The 18,564-nt window shown below is 51.7% G+C and overlaps 1 protein-coding gene across 1 annotated transcript; it reads right to left on the bottom strand.

Moving 5' to 3' along the window:
• Positions 1–191: 191 nt before the first annotated feature.
• On the bottom strand, positions 192–18,550 carry DPCD (deleted in primary ciliary dyskinesia homolog (mouse)). The gene is made up of 6 exons (XM_056120390.1): positions 18,402–18,550; positions 12,718–12,798; positions 6,922–7,046; positions 6,498–6,631; positions 759–861; positions 192–452 (listed from the first exon to the last, which is right to left on the bottom strand). Exons 1-6 carry the CDS (start codon positions 18,463–18,465, stop codon positions 348–350), a joined length of 612 nt encoding a protein of 203 aa, XP_055976365.1. The 5' UTR covers positions 18,466–18,550; the 3' UTR covers positions 192–347.
• Between the last annotated feature and the right edge of the window lie 14 nt (positions 18,551–18,564).

The raw sequence follows: 18,564 nt of genomic DNA, 5'->3' as shown, positions 1-18,564 counted from the left end.
GCTCGTACTCAGCGGACTAAGTTCAATCCCTGGTACCCCATATGGCCCCCCAGGAGTGATTCCTGAGCAGTCAAGCGTGGCTGACACCCTTTGCCCCCCCGCCCTGCCTCCCCCGCCCCCCCCCCCAAAAAAAAACAAGGAAAAAGAGGAGGAAGCCAGTTTACATGTGACAGAGGATGCGTTTACTTGGGGGAGGGACACTGATAGCCCCAGCCTTGTTCTTACCAAGCCTCAGTAGAAGAACTGCTGGCCCCAGTGTGAGAAAGGCCCAGGCCTCACAGTCTCTCAGGAGAGAAGCAGCGTCTCACCCACCCTCCACACAGAGGGCGCAGGCTCATGGCTCCCCCCTACTGGGTCTTGCAGTCCCCATCACCACTGTGGGCCGTCTTGACTTTCTTCAGCTCCTTCTGCAGCTCAGACTCTGCCAGTAGGACCTCCTTGGGCTTTTGGTACTGTGGATGGAGAAAAGACCTAATTAGTCCTCTTCTCCGTCACCCTTCCATTTTTTTGAAAATGGGGCCTGTTGGGATGGATGACTTGCCTATGGCAGGGTGGGTAGAGGTAGGCCTTAGACGAGAATCCCATGCTGTGATTTGCACCTCTCCCCACCACCCTGATTCATAAACACCTCCCACCCGATGCTGAGTGAGATGCCAGTTTCCAGCAAGCACTCAGGCCTCAGGGATGGATGGAGCTGGGATCAGGGAAGAGGATGCCTCTCCCTGACACTGCCAGCAGTAAGTCAGGGTGACTCTTACGGAGATGATCAAGGTGCAGTTGGCATATGCAAAGCTTAGCGAAGAATCATCCAGGGGTAGCTGGTATCTGTCTAGGTCAGGAATGGAGAACTTCTTGTAGTACCTATGGGGACACCAAGAGGCCATGGGGACACTGAACAGGTGGTCCCAAAAGTCAGGCAGCAGGCCCTCTGCCATATCTTCCACACACCAGGGAAGGAGATGGGAGGAGATAGGGAGACTCGAGAGTCTGGTGGCCCTGGAAAGAACAGGGGAAAGACCATCCTGGCAGTCCAAGAACAGGACTATCAGAATTCCTGATTAGCTCAGGTTAGCGCTTCCTGCACTTCCAGGTCTCCTGAAGACACGTCTGTGTGAGGAAGCTTCCCGGAATATACAAGGTAGCTCGGGCAAACTGGGCCATCTTTGCACCCTGAGAAATTGGAAGATACATGCCAACAAGGGTCAGAATAAGGCTGTCTCCTAAAACCTAAACCTACAGTTGCCCTTTACCTGGGACTTACACTCAGGGCTCAGTTACTTTTTCCTCTTCAAGGGTCTTTTAAGGCCTTGTCTATGTGTAAACCAGAGAGAAAAGCACATTTGTATAGAGAAGTTTCCCTGCAAGGACAAAGCACCAGACATTGGTTCTCTGCAGCTCTGGACTAATGCTGGCCTGGGCCCTCACTCCTACCTCTCTACACTCCATACACAGGGTCCCTCTCATCTGCAGGTGCCAGTCCAGAGACTAATGATCCCTTTTAGTAACAAAAGCAAAACAACAAAGCCAAAATAGAGCCCAGAGAGCAACAGTCAGCTCACATTGTGTGTAACTGGACTTTGTTTGGCAGGAAATTTGACCCCTTTGATGGAGAGGAAACTCGGACTCACAGAGGTGAACGGCCTTGCCTGATGTCACAGCCAGTTGTCAGTGGAGTCGGGATTCAAGTTTCTTGCTCCTGGGTTGGGCTCATTATGCCCACGCACAGAGAAGGGCCTCTTCACCTCTAACAAAAAGCTCATTTGGCATTTTCCTTGCGGAAGGTGGTGGTCTCTCTGGCACAGGGGTCCTGCTGCAGAGCTGAGGACTAAAGATAAAAGTCCTGCTGGCAGCTGTGGCACTTGAGGGAGAGGGAGAGGCCGGGAGAGCTTGGGGGCTTTTAATACTTCAGAGGGGCCTGGTCCTGACAACTGCCCCAAGTCCACTTCAAAAGTCCTAATGCCCCGAGGTCTCACGGGGTCGACATCAGTGCAGCTCTTCTGCCCACTGCCCCCCCCCCCCCGCCAAATCGCCAAATCCCTCCGTTGCGGGAGCCTCTCCTGCAGGTCCCTCTCCCGCCAAGTCAAGGTGCTGGGACCCAGGGCAGGAGAAGAATGTTTACTTAAAGGCTGACAGTTCAAAAGGAGTGGGGGCAGGGGAATCCTAATGGCATGGCAAGGTTGCTTTCTTTTCCAAAGCTCTGCCCCGGGGAAAAGGGGGTGGCCATCTCTGCCGGCAAGCGTGGTGGAATGCCCTGCATCCTCTCCTAGCCGGCACAGGCTGAGGGCTCTTCCTGGGGCCCTTGGTCTGGCCAGCAAAGGTGGCAGACACTGATAATAGGGGGAAGTCAAAGGTTAAACAGTAGAGATTAGATGAACACAAAGGCTTGTTCCGAAATGTTAACAATCTTCCCTGCAAAGACAAGAAGCGGACCGAAGAGGCAGAGTGCAGCGAGGCACATGGCCAATTGACAAGGATGAGCCTGTGAAAAGCCTGGTGTGAGCATGAGGACAGCTGCTCTGACCACTGAGCTTGAGTGCTGGGCCTTGGGTGTGTGTGTGTGTGTGTGTGTGTGTGTGTGTGTAAGAGAAAGAGAGAGAGTGTGTGTGTATATATGTGCTCAGTAAGGGGGAGGCACCCTCAGAGGGCCACCAACAAGCCACATTCCCCAAACCAGAGCAGTGGGACTATAATCCCAGGGCTGGGCTCAGTAGCAAGAACAGATCAAAGGCAAATGAGGTGTATGGCTAGGCCCCCTGAGGCCCACCACCTTTCCCCAGGCTGGGGGGTGCGGTGGGGGCAGCAGTCAGGTTGGGGGCTCAGCTTTGTTTTGAGTCCCTTCTAATGGGTGTAGATAATCTCCAGAGACTCTGGGCCTCGGCGGTGGACCACAGGAAACAGCCCATCCCCGACTTTATTTCCTAGCATGGGGTTTGCCCCGAGAGGAACTGCCTCTGACTTTGTCACCAGTCCCTAGACCAGAAGAGTATAACCCTGGGTGTGTGGCCCAGTAGCCCTAACCCTCCTGGTCAGGAGGCCCCGCTGGAGACTGTACCCCGCTTGAGGAGGCCCTGCTACAGCGCCAAGTGACTCCTCAGAGTGGGAACCCCCAGGCCTCCCACAGCTGTGCCACACCCCCATTCCTGCCCACCTTCTCTCTTCCAGCCAGCGAGTGAAAGGCGACTTTTTCTTTTTTGGCTTTTGGGGTCACACCTGGTGATACTCAGGAGTTTACTCCTGGCAGTACTTGGGAGACCATATGGGATGCCGGGGCTCAAACCTGGGTCGATTACATGCAAGGCGAACGCCCTACCCGCTGTGCTACTGTGCTACTGCTCTGGCCTGGGAAGGCGACATTAATGCTCATTCCAGGCCTGGTGCCCTTATTCACTGAACTCTCCCAGCCACCCTCTGCGGTGGCTATTTCCATTATCCTCTCTCACTGAGGTGGAAACTAAGGCCTCGGAAAGGTTTGGTATCTCCCCCACACGCACACGAAGATGCCCTATTACAACTAATTCCCCACAGCTGACCCCTCTCACCACCTATCAGGTTTCCTTCCCTGCATCTGGCCCAGGATGGGCAGACAGGGATGTTTCCGCATCCAGCCACCTTGCAGGTCACCTGGTGGTCTTCCTTTTGGAATGTGAAAGTGTAGCAAAGAACTTCCATGGAAACAGGAGTGGGAGGTGAGTGACTGCCAAGCCACTAGAAAAGGCCACCATTGGGTTTTGTTTGTGTGGTTTGGGACCACACCCAGTGGTGCTCACAGCTTATTTCTGGCTCTGCACTCAGGGATCACTCTTGGCGGCCTTGGGGGACCACAGAGGGTGCCAAAGATCAAACCCAGGTCAGTGCACTCTGAAACAGGTCACCTTTGTCCCTTTCTCTCCACCCTGTGCCACAATGAAAGGGAGCTGGGACAGGCTCAAGAGACCTGCCTTGGGAGAGCCTGGAAAAGACTGAAGGGCAGTTGAGGACAGTCACATGTGCCCTGCCCCCGAGACCTCCAGGGGATGCTATGCAGGTCAGCCAGAGATCCTCGGGGACCACTCTAAGACTGCCACTGCTGTGGCAGTCAAATTCCCCAGTCGGTGAGAGGGCAGATGAAGGAACTGGGCCCAGAAAAGCATGCCTCACAAGGGGCAGGGGGCAGATCTAAGAAGTCTTCTCACTCCGGCACCTGGGTCACCCCAGGAACTATCTTCCTGCACAAACACACTGGGACCAGCAGGTGCCACCCTGGGATCCTGGAAAGCACCTTCCTTCTTTCCCATGTCATCCCTCAAGAATTCCAGGACTTGATACCCTGCAGTCAACTCCATCAAGAAGTGGCCAACCCTATTCTTCAGGCACAAGGCCAGGTACCTCCATGGATTAAAAGGGGGAAAAAAGTCCTTTTATTAGTCACTACATTCCAGAATATTAGAACCAGGGTCCAACTGGAAGGTCTGAGAGAAGGAAGAAGTCGAGTTAGAGAAACAGCAGGAGCCACAGATGATGGGCAGGGAGGCTGCACTAGCCTTCTGCAAGTCTGCTCACATGCTGCCCCCGATCTTACCGAACCACCACCACACTATGCGGAGCAAAGCGGGCCTTGTCTCCCTTCAGCTAATGGGATGATCACAATGCAGACTGTAAAGAGCCTGAGAATGTTCAACACTGTTCAAAGGAACAGCCGTGACATTCTGTGGATTTAGTGGTTTAAAGGAAGAGAAGAGACTGGCACTCCAGGGAGAGACGCCGAACAACAGGGCAGGGGACAGAGACAGCACCAGGGTTAAGTGCACAGCTGCATGCGGCTGATCTGGGCTGGTCCCCTTCCCCGCCCCCCCCCAAAGTAGTAAAATTACTAGGTGCAGGGAAGAGCTGGTTAAGGGTTTCCTGGCTTGGCGCACCTTCCTCCCAGCAGAGGGAGCTGAGGAAGACCGGACAGAGCCAGGCTGAATCCCATTCCCCCCACCCTACCTGGCCTCATTCATCAGTTCAAAAACGTCTTAGGAGTGTGTGATGCTGGAGGGGCGGAGGAGCCTCAAAGCTCCTGGCCAACAGCGCCACCTATGGCCAAATCCAGGCAGGAGATGGGCCCCCCAGGATCTGCCTGCAGATGAAATTTTTGGTGAGCTAGCTCGCCTCTCCTCTCCCTCCCCAGTAATCACATTTCTGTCTGATATCTGTATTCGACAGTGACCTCTGGGGGACAAAAGGGAGGCCGCAGCCAGCTCCACAAACTGCTGGGCTGCAGATTCAAGTGCTATCAGAAGCACTTTTGTTCCCAGTTTGGACCCAGGGCCTTGGACGCGGGGGAATGCTTGCTGAAGCATGGAGTTTGTTCTCCTAAAGGCAATCTCTTTGTTGTCTGAAATTGCTAAATTCCACTTTAGGCACTGACTCCTGTTAATGATGAGAACAATAACGGAAATAAACTGCCTTTTATCTGAGGGCTTCAAAGTGCTTTATAAACGCAAACCCTTATTATTATGACTTTATATTTATAGACAAGACCCACTGCAGGGGCTGTGGCTGCATGTACAGCAATAAGCCTGAAATTAATTCATTCATCTCCACCCCTTCCCCATCCCTTTAACCCTGCCAAAGAGAGAGGGGGTGAGGGGTCCTCAGAGGAGGGAGGGACCTGGGCTACACTGAGGGAACCAGGGAACCACACTGCTGTCCTGTGGACCTAGGGGACCTTGGAGGGGAGGCTGGCACCATGTCACAAGAGCTGGGCCTCCCCTGACTGCATGGGAACCTGACGGTGCTGAGCACCTCCAGGCTAAGGTCCAGAAGGCACGCTGGGTGAATGCACGGCTTGTAACTCCTCAATCTCCCACCTCAGCGCCCCAAATCCATTTCGTGAGGGTTGGTCCCACACTGGATTTCTCCAGCCCAGGGCTCTGCTCTTACACAGTCAACTAGTGCCCCAAAGCCCAAATGTGAGGTCCACTCGGGAGCATCCCTGCCAGGGTCACTTCTCTGCCAAAGCCACCTCTGTCCCATCCCCTCCTTAGTTTAACTAGTTTAACTTAGTTTAATAGTTTAACTCCTCCATAGCACACCAGAGAGGAGCAAAGGGCAGCCGAGACCCCATTCTGAAACTGTGCAGGAGCCTTCCAAGGCCTCTGCCCCTGAGCCCAGGTCACTGCTCTAAAGGTCCCAAGTTGCCACCTCAGAGATGAGCGCTTCCAAGCCTGCTACCTGACAGTACTCAGTGACAACAATGGTTCACTGGGGACTCAATCAACCAGCAGACCAGGGTCACAATGACCTTATGCAGAACCATCAAAAAGCCCAACAAGGAGCCAGATGATTTCCTAGTTCACTCAACAAACTCTGGCTCACCCCCGTACGGGCAGGTCTGACAGACACTTGCCCTGCCAGTTCCCCTAGCCTGCTGGAGCTGGTGACATTATTCAATCCCCTCCGTGCTTCCTGGCAGCCTCCCTGGCACAGGCCAGACACTCGCTCCTGCACCCATCCGCCCCACACATGTAGCTTACTTTTTGTTGGTGGTTCTGACGACAATGCAGCGCTCCTTCTGGTCAACACATATACTATAGACATCTTTCGGGTAGGGCAGGTTGCGAATCCGCCACTGGAAGTTCATCTTGGTATCCTTGCGCATGAAGATGGGCTGCAGGAGGCAAATCCAGCTCCAGGACTGCTCTTGGGAAGTGGGTGACTGGGTGGGGGATGGGAGGGCCCACAGAGCTCTACTCTGGGCACATGGAAAGATGGCTTGTATCCACAGCACCCCTCTAAGGCCTGCCCTGGTGGGGACATTCCAGGCCCTTCATATTTACTCAGATAAACACTTCCCTAGGACTCTGTGTCGAGGGGGGCTCACTCAAGAGACCCTGCCCACAATCAGCCCACTCCCGCCTTCAGCCAGAGTCATACAGATGTATCAGGACAGAGACGTACATTGGCACTGCTCTCCTTGATGAGTTCAGGCCCCAGGCTCCCTGCTCCTGGGGGTGCTGGCTCTCCCACCTCAATCTGCCATTGGCCCAAGGCTCCAAGGGCACTTTTCACGCGCCACTTTCTCACTGGGGAGAGAAGGAAGCAGTGAGATTGTGGGCAGGAAGGTGGCTGTGCTCTTAGCAGACCCAGCAGCAGAGCAGGACGGAAGTGGGAGATGCAGGTCTTTCCTGGGCTTTGGCTGCACACAGGCCTCAACCTGGCCCCTCTGTCCGAAGCGAGATGCCCTGCAATGCTCATGTCCCAGGCTTGTCACACGGAATCAGAACAAGCTTTGAAAGGGGGATAAAGAGCCCCAGAAGAGGCTTTAAGGGGAAGATCTGAGGGTCAAATCTGGAGCCCCCAAAGTGTGATGGACACCTACTTTTTCCTACTAAGCATGTACAAAGGAAAAATGAATAAAGAGGGTGAAAGCTGATAAGCAGATCTGCCTCATTCAGATAATGAAATCACTCATTCAGGGATACCTGGCTTAAAACAGCAGCACCAAAGTTGCTTATACAAATTTTGGGCACATGTCATATATTAAATGTACTCTTTACAGAAAAGCAAATGGGAATTTTATAAAGTAAAACCATCCTTCTATAACGCACATAGCCATATCTTGCTTTGAAGTCCCGATATTTGCATCAGACTTGTTTGAGTAAGATGCACACATTATGGAAACAGTGGAAGTATCTCTAATGGCCACTCCCTGGCTGTCCCTGCTGGATTTTCTGGAATGCTCTCACACAGCAGACCATCCTGCCAGGTCCTCCCCCTGAGCTGTGACCTCTGTTCTCTCCTCCCTGCTATACTGGGGTGTCTTCTCATCCAGGGAGACCAGCAACCTTCCTGAAGCTGGGGTACAAAGCTAAACAACTGTCAAAGAGCCTGGGGGTGGCTGCAGTTTCTGGGTGCGCCATCTCAGGACAGGGGCAGGCGGGGCCCAACAGAACAGTGGGGCAAACCAAGCGCCCGGGTGGCTCCGACTCAGGCATGCTAGGTGAGCACGGAAGTGCGCAGTAAAATGAGAATCTCCCCGAATATGCGCTTTTCTAAGGTCTGCTGCACTCTGCAGTGTGATTTTATTACGTCTTAGGGCAAACATGCTCCCTAGAAACACATTTGCAAGTTTGTAATGAAAATTAATAAGGAAGAGTAAAACTTGGAAATATGCTTTCGAGGCAACTTTTTTCCCCCAACAAATACCTGTACTCGCTGAAGTGATCGGACTGTGACTGGGAGACTATCCAAATCCGGTCATGCGACACCCTGTTTACCTGGAAGCCAGCCTGCTGGGGCCCTCTGTCACAGTCACAAACTCAGAAGTGACAAAGGCCTCCAAGCACTGGAGTATTGTGGCCAGAGCGTGCACCTCATTGGGTACCGGAGGAAAGACGGCGATGTGCAGAGGAAACGAAATGAATTCTCCCTGCACTGACAGCAGCAAGAAAGACCCGGGCCCATCAGAGGGCACGTCGCTGCTCTAGAGCCCCTGGACAGGGAGCATGAGGACACAGCCCTGTGGACACAGCCTATGGCTGTCAATACAACATTGGGCCCTGCCTGTAGGAAGTATCGAAAGCCCTGCCTGAATTTTGATGTGAGATGGAGCATTTCTTCCCAGCGTGTCCACTTTCCATGCTCTCTGCCATTCTCCAGGGTTCAGAAGACGAACAATGACGAGCTGGGGGCAGGAACATGAGCACAGCGGGTAGGTGCTTGCTGTGAACTCAGGTTCCATCCCCAGCTCCCCGTATGGTCCCTGGAGCCCTCCAGGAGTGATTCCTGAGCACTGCCAGGTGTGTCACACCCCCACCCCAGCCCCGAAAAAAACCCAAAAAGACAGCTCAGAAAGAGGAAAAACAAACTTGCAAATGCTACAGCTAAAATTCAGATCTACTAACTCCCAAGACCAAGATTTTATTTTAAGAAAGATTAAATTATATTCTATTAATGTTCGGTAAGCATATTTAGAAAGGGTTCTTTCTGCATGTCATTCCTTTTTTTTCCCTTTCAGGTTTTAGTCTTAAAAAAAAATGATCAAACATGAAATGAATGAATTTATCCTGGAGGACCAGGATAAATGAGGTGCTTAGAGGCCTGGCCGAGTCATCTCTCCCGAGGACACCATCCCCATCCCGAGTTTCCCATCCACTCCTTTGCTGCTGCTGGACTCGGTTCTGAGTGGAGATCTTCCACAGACTCCCACAGGAAGTGGAGAGGTCCTTTACCACTGACCTTCTAGCCTCTCAGAACAGGGACTTGATCTCCTTGGCTGTCCCACCTTTCTGCTTTGTAACCCCCTGAGGAATTACATGCTTTGTTAGCAGGAAGATGAAGTTCTCCGTATTCATCCCCTTCTGAGCTAAGACCCAAGCAATGCTGGTAGCAAGTCCTTGGTTATGTTTGCCCTGTGGGTGGGCATGAGTGTGCACGTGCTAATACACATGCTGGCTTATCCTTCTCGTCCTGGCTTTGTTCCCCGAACTCAAGGACAAGCTCCTGCGGCAAGTGAAGATTGTTCCACCTGCTGTCACTCTGATTTGATTATATGTTAAACCCAAACTGGCACACTCGTGGCCGCTCCCTAGGATGCTGGCCTGTCTTCTGGCTGAGGGAGGCCAGTCCTGGGAAGGGCAGCCTGGGAGGACTCAGAGCAGTGGCTGCGGGGGATGGCTGCCCTCTGGGCCTGGGGCCGTGCGCGGGGGCTTCTAAGTCAGCAGGGAGCAGGCTGCAGCCCCAGACTGCTGAAAGGAGGCCCCTCTTTCCGGTGGGCTGGAAAGTGGAGCTCCTCAAGGCCTTTCCCCAAAGCTCTGCGCCTGGCACGTTTCCAACGTGGCTAATTACATTCCCCTTTCCTAAATCCTCCCTGCAGCTTCGATTGGATGCAGGATTCTTCTTTTTCTGCCCTAAAACACCGCAACATTGCTCTGTGGCTATTAAACAGCTGCCCCAGCCCATCCCTGAGGAGGCTGAAGGGAATCGAGTGGGTCATTTGTAAAGCGGGTGAAGTGCTGGAGGATGAAAGTGCTCCGGAGCCTCCAGTGAAGCCGGCAGTGTAGGCTGGCGGTCAAATACCAAAGCAGATTAAGCCAGTAATCCGAATGTAATCGTGGGGGGATGGCTGCCCTTCAGCCTCTGCCCCCCTGGACATACTGTGTTCTTCTGGGGCTGGTTTGATGTTCCGATCATTGTTCTGGGGCCCTCCGATGCAACCCCCCCCCCATGAATACATACAGCCTTCATTGTGGGGGGCGGGAATGAATAGCACCAAGAGGGCAGGGAAAAATGACACCACTCTGCTTATTAACTCTGACTGGAGGAGCTCTGCCCTCCGCAGACGCAACCCGGTGAGTCTTCCTCAGTGAGTTTCGCCCTGAGTTTTTCTAACAGAAAATCAGTCTGGCCACAAACACATTTGTATAGTCATCTGAGAAACAATTCCCATTGAATGCTACAAAAACCCTGCCACTGTACTTAACAATTAATAATGAGGAGTGTGCTGCAAGGGCAGCTGGTACGGGAGAGGTTGGTAGCCAGGGACGGTAGAGAAAGAGCAGCTTTACAAAGGGCGCAGACAGAGAGTTCAAAGCGCGGAGCACACGCTTTGCATGCAGGAGGTCAGGTCCCATCCCCAGCACCACGGTCCCCTGAGCACTGCCAGGAGTGACTCCCAGGCAATGTACTTGGAGTGGTCCCTAAGCGCCACCAGATGTGGTTCCAAAACAAAGGCATCAAGGAGGCAGAAGTTCTGCACGTTTCTGTCTGACCTGGGTTCCTAAGCAACACTTTAGGTAAAATGGGAAAAAAGGGAGGTCAACTATTCTCAACTCTGAGTAGTACGCTGTGGCCGGACTCAAACCCTAGCTCAGAAACTGGCCAGTGGTATGATTCTGTGCAAGGGGCTTAACAACTCTTGGAGCTTCTGACTTTTTCCCCCATCTGTACAATGGGGCATAGTACCACCTCACAGGGCTGTAAATGAGGATGATTCAATGACATGATTCACCTCTATGCTTAGCATGCTGCCCAATAAGTATTGCATTCATATCTTTACCAAGGGAAACTTTCGCCAACTGTATTTCTCCTCTGAACCTCCATTTCTGCTCAAAAAGAAAAAAAAAAAGGAGTTAGTGGGCTCTATCTATTCCCTACCAGCCAAGAGGAAAAGTTGGAGGGAAGAAGGGTAGTCAGAGAGTATGGCCAATAAGGCACTTGCCCTGCACACGGCCAACCAGGGTTCAATCCCCGGCACCCCACAACCTCAGGGATCAACCACAGTAGTCTCTGAGCACAGCCAGGTGTGGCCCCAAACCATAAACCAGAAAATGAAAAATGAAGGAAAGATGGCAGGTTAATGTGGGATGCTACAAATGAAAGAAACTGGGCTTGTTTTTCATTTTAATTTCAAGTCCAAGTACAACTAAGCGGCGCGGGCTTTTATTTGTTTGTTGTTTTCATAACCACAGCGGCTATCACTGTTTTATTTGCTCTGTGTAGAGGGGAGAGGTGATGCAGGGGCCGGGGGAGGGAGCTGCAGCTAGTCTCTGGCCCGGTGATGGTAGTGGTTAGCCCACGTGACCTTGGCTTTCATAAGCTCGCCCCAGTTAGGCATTCCAGGGCTGTCACCCCCTGGGAGTGCTATAAATTACAATGCATTGTGAGGATATTACTACTGTATTGGTTTCCACCAAATCAGTGTCATATGCTAAACACATCAAGATTTTTAATAGCACCAGACTAAACCAATTGGGACTGGAGCCCAAGCAGCTCATAATAAGGAGGGATCAACACTTCTCTCTGCGACAGAACATGCGCAGGACACACGTTTTAAGACTGGAGACTAAGAGAATGCAAACCAGTGTAATCCGTGTTGTCGGTTCGAGACATTTATGAGCTGTCAGAAAAGGGGAAAAAGAAATTCCCTGGCCAATACTACCTGTCGATCAGGTCCAGGAAGAAATTAAAGTCAAGAATAATGACAAGAAAATAACCCAGCCCATGATTCCATCATAGGTCTTAGTATTTCAGGTAGAACTTAATAAAGAGACCAACTCCCACTGCTGACAGCCTTAGGCTCTGGGTCAGGCACCAGCCCCCAAGCTCTGGGAAGGCGGTTAATGTTAATGTGAGGACTTGGGAATGGAGAACGGACGAATCAAATAATTCACAGACATCTGAGCTGCAGGCCCAATGCATGAGCCTATTCTGCGAGGGAAAGAGCTAGAGGAATGGGAAAGAGAAAGTCCCCATTTCTCCCTGCTGCGACTCCCTGCAACCAGACATCTACAGACTGAGTAGAGTCACCCCTGGGGACCAGAAGCAGCACTGAGCTTTGTTCCTCGAGTAGCTACAGAAACCCCAACAAAGAACAAGAGGAAAACCTGCTGGGAAAGGCCCCCGCTTGCCACTGCTTCCCCAGTGAGATCCACTCCCAGATCCACCTCTGAAAGCGAGTCTCCTGCTGGCCCTTCCACCCGTCCCCCTCGGAAGTACTCACTCCTGCAAAGTCAAGGCTGTATGCTGGGGGTGGGGGTGGGAAAAACCGGGATGGGGGTTGGTGGTCAAATGGACTCACTTCACTTCTGATGTCCAGCCCCGAAACTCCCATGACACACTGACCTCATTTGGGGCCCTCTGTATACCCAAGTATCTACCCTGGGTGCTGCGCTCAGAGGGTGGGCTAGTGGCATCCCCCTGTTCTCAGGTCATTCCAGGAATCTGGAAGGGTCAGCAGGGAGCCCTGTCACTTACCCAGCAGTTCACCGGTTTTCTCATCATACTCTTCAGCCATCTCCTTCCCGTCCGGAAACAGGTAGTGCACCTTCCTTCTGCCTGTGTAAAGCAGAGGCCTCCCCTCAGAGTTCCCCTGGCAGCCAGGGTGACAGATCGAGCACTAGGGCACCAAATGGGCCCCCAAACCCTGCTAGGTGTGACCCTGGTGCCCCTGCATCCCATTGCAGTGCCAGGCCAAGCACTGATCCAGGCCTGCACTGCTGGGCTGAGCATCGCAGAGAGTGGCCGCCAGAACCTCGCCCGCCCTGGCCCCACCCCCACTGGGGTCACCCCTATATCTGTGTTTTAAGTCTCCTCTTGTCTGTACCTTGCAGATCAAGAGCCCCAGACCTCCTGAGAGCCCCTTCAGCCCCACCGTGACGCCGTCTCCCCCACGCCCCACATGGGTTCAGTGCCTTGTGAAACAGGAAGCAGCTTTCCTTGGTTAGCAACAGCTAGACTTCTCCACGCCCGTCAAGGCAGCTCAAATGTCACTTCCACTAGGAAGTCCTTGACTATGACCCCCCAGCTACCTCGGTAAAATTGATCACTTCCTGTTTGTGCCCCCACCCAACCCCCCGCCCCATACTGTGCTTTTTTCAGGATCTCCACCCATAACCTTCGAATACCTTCTGAAGCACATCAGGTCCTTTGACATTACTTCCTTTCCCTCTGCTCTCTGTGCTGCCACAGATCCATTTCCACACCAGGACCCTGGGGTTTCTTCTCAGCCTTTACCTGGCTATGTCTTCCCACCTATTTGTACGCTTATTACCCGTTTCTTCTACTAGAAGGGGTTTTATGGCCCCTGCTCAGAGTCTCCCTAACACCAAGCACAGTTACCCGGCATATATTAAGAGTTAGTGATTGAGGGCCTGAGAGTACAGCAGGTAAGACACTGTTTTGCACACCAACTGACCCAGGTTTGATCCCCATAGTCTCCTGAGCACTGCCAGGAGAAATGCCTGAGCAAAGAACCAGAAGTCCGCAAGGAGTACCCCCTACTCCCCCGCCCCCCCCAAACACAAACAAATAGTGATTAAAAGAATGAATGAACGAACCACGATTTATCAATACAAGAACATAAGGGAGTCTCCTAGCCTGACTTTTCTATGTGGCTAATCATAAACATTTTCTTCAAGTGGCCAGGAAGGCTGAGAAGCATTTGTTTGCATGTGTGAGGCCCAGACTTGATCTCTGGCACCTGGGGGAGAGGTGGGAAAGTCGCAAAACTCCTAACATCCCGGGGTGCCTCTTACTAAAACTTACAAGGCTTTCTTCAATGCACTCCCTCAGGCCAGTTTCCTGGAGTCATTCCTAATTTGCATTCTGGGGAATCTCTCCCATAATCTGCACGGCTTCTGAGCAGGTCCCAGCCTTAATCATCTGGATGACTATAGAGTCAGGAAGGGTTTCCAGTTGCCATGTATGTCCTGCCCTCTACTCCTGGGCAAACAGCCTTGACTTCGGGTGACAAGCAGTGCTCACTGTTGGCCAGGCACTTCACAGGGCTCACTGCACTGAATTCTCATGAAAACCCAACAGAACTGCATCACCTGTACTTTGTATATGAGGAAACTCAAGGCTTAAAGGGCTTAAAGGTCATGCAACTTGGATCAGAGAGAGAGAGAGAGAGAGAGCGAGAGAGCGCAGGGATTAAAGCGCTTGTCTTGCACACAGCCAGCCCAGGTTCAATCCCCAGCACCCAATATGGTCTCCTGAGTTCACCAAGAATGATGCTGGAACACAGAACCAAAAATAAGCCTTAAGCACCGCCGGGTGTGGTCCAAAAACCAACCAAACAAAAAAGAATATCCTATCTCACCCAAAGATTGCAATGTTTTTATATTAGGCATTTTTGGAAACATATACTTGACATATATATTAAGTGGATATAAACATTCAAAGATCTTAGCAAAAGAAAAAAATCGAAAGTGTGGGCACATTGGGAAAAAAAAAACAAAATGAAAATGTAAATTATCATCTTCCCTGGTGATAGGATTAAGTGAGACTTGATCATTTTTCTTTGTTATTGTAGGCCATACCTGGCAGTGCTCAGGGCGTACTACTGCTACATGCTGTGGTGCTTGGGAATCTCGATGTGAAGCTGGGGATGGAGCCTTCTGCATGCAAAGGCAACTTCCAACTTGATTATCTTTCATATTTTCACAAGAAACAACAATCGTTTTTTTTTAAATATTAAAAACACATTAGATTCAACAATGGGAGAACACCTCCACGCAATTGAGTTCATGGTGGGGAGGCTATTGAAAGGATGGGCGTTGGGTCCTTAGAGGAGTGGAGTGGTCATGCTGGTGATGGGGGTAGTGTTGGAATCATGTGCGTGGGGAAACCATCATTAACAGTATCACAGAAATTCAATCGATAAAAAAAAAAGTTTAAAAAAATATGCTGGGTTTGGGCCAGAGCAATAGTACAGCGGGTACAGTATCTTCTGCTTTGCACGTGGCCAACCCAGATTCAACCTCCGGCATCCCATATGGTCCCCTGAGCAACACCAGGAGAAATTTCTGAGTGCAAAGTCAGAAGAAACCCCTGAGCATCACCAGGTATGACCCAAAAGCGCACCCTCCAAAAAAAAAATGCTGGTTCATATTACTAATGACAGTGATTCGAGGATGGAGGTAACCAGCCCTAGCTCACACAGCAGGCTTCATCTACAGAGGGCTGGACAAAGCACAGCCAAAGACTTCACATACTGTGGGGATTTTTTTTTTCCAGTTTGTTTGTTTGCTTTTGGCCCACACCTGGTGGTTGCTCCTGGTTGGATTTGGGGATACGGGATGCTGGGAATCCAGCCCAAGTCAGACATATGCAAAGCAAGTGCCCTACCTGCTCTGCTATCTCTCCAGCAAAGTAAAATTATTTTGTTATGCTATTAACAAACTCCTAGCCAAGGAAATATTTGCCTAAATGCTGACCTGTGGGCTGGAGCAATAGCACAGCGGGTAGGGCATTTGCCTTGCATGCACCTGACCCGGGTTCGATTCCTCCGTCCCTTTCGGAGAGCCTGGCAAGCTCCCCGTGGCGTATTCGATATGCCAAAAACAGTAACAAGTCTCACAATGGAGATGTTACTGGTACCCACTCGAGCAAATCTATGAACAACAGGAGGACAGTGCTGACCTATGAGCAAATGTGGTGAAAGCAGGGACTCCACAGACATCTGTAGGCCACACTCACAGCAGCGCCATACAACAGTGGGAACTGCAGAAGCAGCCTGTGCCCACAGTTGGGTGGAAGAACAGAGCGTGCTTTGGGTATTGGACTACTACTAAGCTTTTAAAAAGAAAGATGTCAGGCTAGGGACATAATTCAGCAGTAGAATATTTACCTTGCACGTGTAAGGCCCTGGTTCAACTCTTGGCACTGCAAAAATAACTAATGGATGCTGTCACCTGTGCCAACACGGATGAAACTTGAAGGCACCATGCTCAGTGAGATGAGCCACAAAAGGACAAATACTGACCACTTACATGAGGGTCCTAGACTAACAGGATTCACAAAGTCTAAGAGTAGGATGGTAGGTAGGATCTAGGACAGATGGGGATCAGTATTTCCTCAACATCCTTTCAGCTAAAAAACGTGAAGGGTCTGGAACTGGATAGTGGTGGCACAACAATGCAAAGGTACACTATGCTACAGAACTGTACAACCCCAGCGATCAAGTCTATATGGTCCACGTTAGATAATAAATAAAATCCAGACTTATTCTGACATTCTGTAATGCACATAAGCACTGTACCCCTGAAACTCAATGTCCAATGTCAGTCACACTTCAATAAAACAAAACAGGGCCAGGGGTGTAACTCTAGGTTCAAGTCTCAGGACCGTACTATAACAAGAACACCACCACACCCACACACACACACACACACACACACACACACACACACACACATCCCCCTTATGAAGTTATGTCCAGAATCTTTTTTTGACTTTTGGACACAATGGGAGGTGCTTCTAGATCACTCCTGGTGATGTTCAGGGAACTACACACGGTGCAGGGGACTAAACCACATGCAAGGCAAGTCCCTTAATCCCTGTATGACTCCAGTGTCCAGACTCTTTAAGTTGGCATGGAGGTCTATGGTAACAGTCACAGGCCAGGCTGTGACTGGATAACTGCTAAATGTTTCCATTCCCCTAATAATCATATTAGGCTGAAGCAATAGCACAGTGGGTAGGGCGTTTGCCTTGCATGCAGCTGACCCGGGTTCAATTCCTCCATCCCTCTTGGAGAGCCTGGCAAGCTACCGAGAGCATCCCGCCCCCACGGCAGAGCCTAGCAAGCTCCCTGTGGCATATTCGATATGCCAAAAACAGTAACAAGTCTCACAATGGAGACATTACTGGTGCCTGCTCAAGCAAATAGTGCTACAGTGCTAATAATCATGTTACTTTTACTCCTCCAAGGTTTACCCACACTCTTCATGAGCTAGCCATCCCTTCTTCTCACTTAATGAGCACCTAATCACTCTTTAATATCCCATAAATGTCACTTTGGGATCTTTCCCCAAGTAGATGACCATCTCCAGCTTCACATGCTGGAAATAAAGAGCAGTTTGGAGAAGATTCCAGCCTCTATTATTTATTTTCATGTCTTTTTCCTCACTCAGAGAACTCCTGGGGCAACATGTCTTTTTCTGTCTACTCCAGTACAGAATCTGACTAATAGTACAAGGCATTAAGGTCAAAATGAGCAAACAAGCTGCTGATTTTAATTCTGATTTTCACCCTTCCCTGACCAGTCACTGCCTGTGGATAAGTTCCACCTGGTATTTTGAAGGGGACAGGAATAAGGCCTACTTTACTGGCAGCAAATGGGTGGGAGCAGGGACCCACCCTCATGATCTTAGAGCGCAGAGGTCGGGGGTTCCATACTCCAATGCATACCACTTCCAGGAGCGGGGGGACCTCACTGTCTTCCCTGAACACTCGAGGAACACGTACTCACAAGTGTTCTGTGGGTATGGTGCTTGCCTTGCACACAGCCAACCCGAGTTCGATCCCGGCATCCCATATGGTCCCCTGAGCACCAGGCAGGAGTGATCTCTAAGATCACAGAGCCACGCCAAAGCACTGGCACCGCCGGTGTGGCCCAAAACACAACGTTCGAGTTGAGCAGGACCTAAAGCCCGTCCACATGGTAGTAAAGATGAGTAAAGTGAGGTCCAAGTGAGTGAAGCTGCTGGAGGTCGGCCAGACTGGAGAACTCGGGCGCAGAGCCCCGCGCCGCAGTTCATGGGATCCAGCTATACCACGGGCTGGCTGGGGGGGGGGGGGGGGGGGGGGGGCGGGGGGGACTGGGCTCCTCGGACACTTTGCCTTCAGCAACCGTGGGCATTAAAAGCCTCGCGCGACGGCAGTGAAGAGCAAGTGACAGTGAACGCGAAACGAATGATTACTAGTAACCTAAGGCGGCGGCGGTGTAAAAGAAACCCGCGGCGGTCCAGAGACTCGGACTCCAGCCACGTCCTCTCTCCGGGCCTCAATTTCCTCCATCTGCAAATGCAGAACCTGGCCCAGGGGGCGGTCACGACCCTGCCAGCTCCGCTGTCCCAGGCCCCGAAGCCATTCTCGGGGTGGCCCGCGCGGACGCCACAACCCCGGGGGGATGGAGGGGAAGGACGAGGAGTTACCGTCCTGCAGCAGCGCCGTCTTCTCGGCCGCCCGCAGACTCTCCAGCCAGCCCGTCACCGCCATCTTTCCTCGGCTCCGCCGCGCGGCTGGCCGCTGCCATGGCAACCGCTCCACCCAGGGTCACTTCCGGATGACCCGGAAGGTGTTCCGGGCAAGGCTTTT

The sequence above is a fragment of the Sorex fumeus genome, unplaced genomic scaffold (assembly GCF_029834395.1).
Source record: "Sorex fumeus unplaced genomic scaffold, SorFum_2.1 ptg000043l, whole genome shotgun sequence".
Classification (NCBI taxonomy): Eukaryota; Metazoa; Chordata; class Mammalia; order Eulipotyphla; family Soricidae; genus Sorex; species Sorex fumeus.
This window is presented reverse-complemented; position numbering and strand designations above follow the sequence as displayed.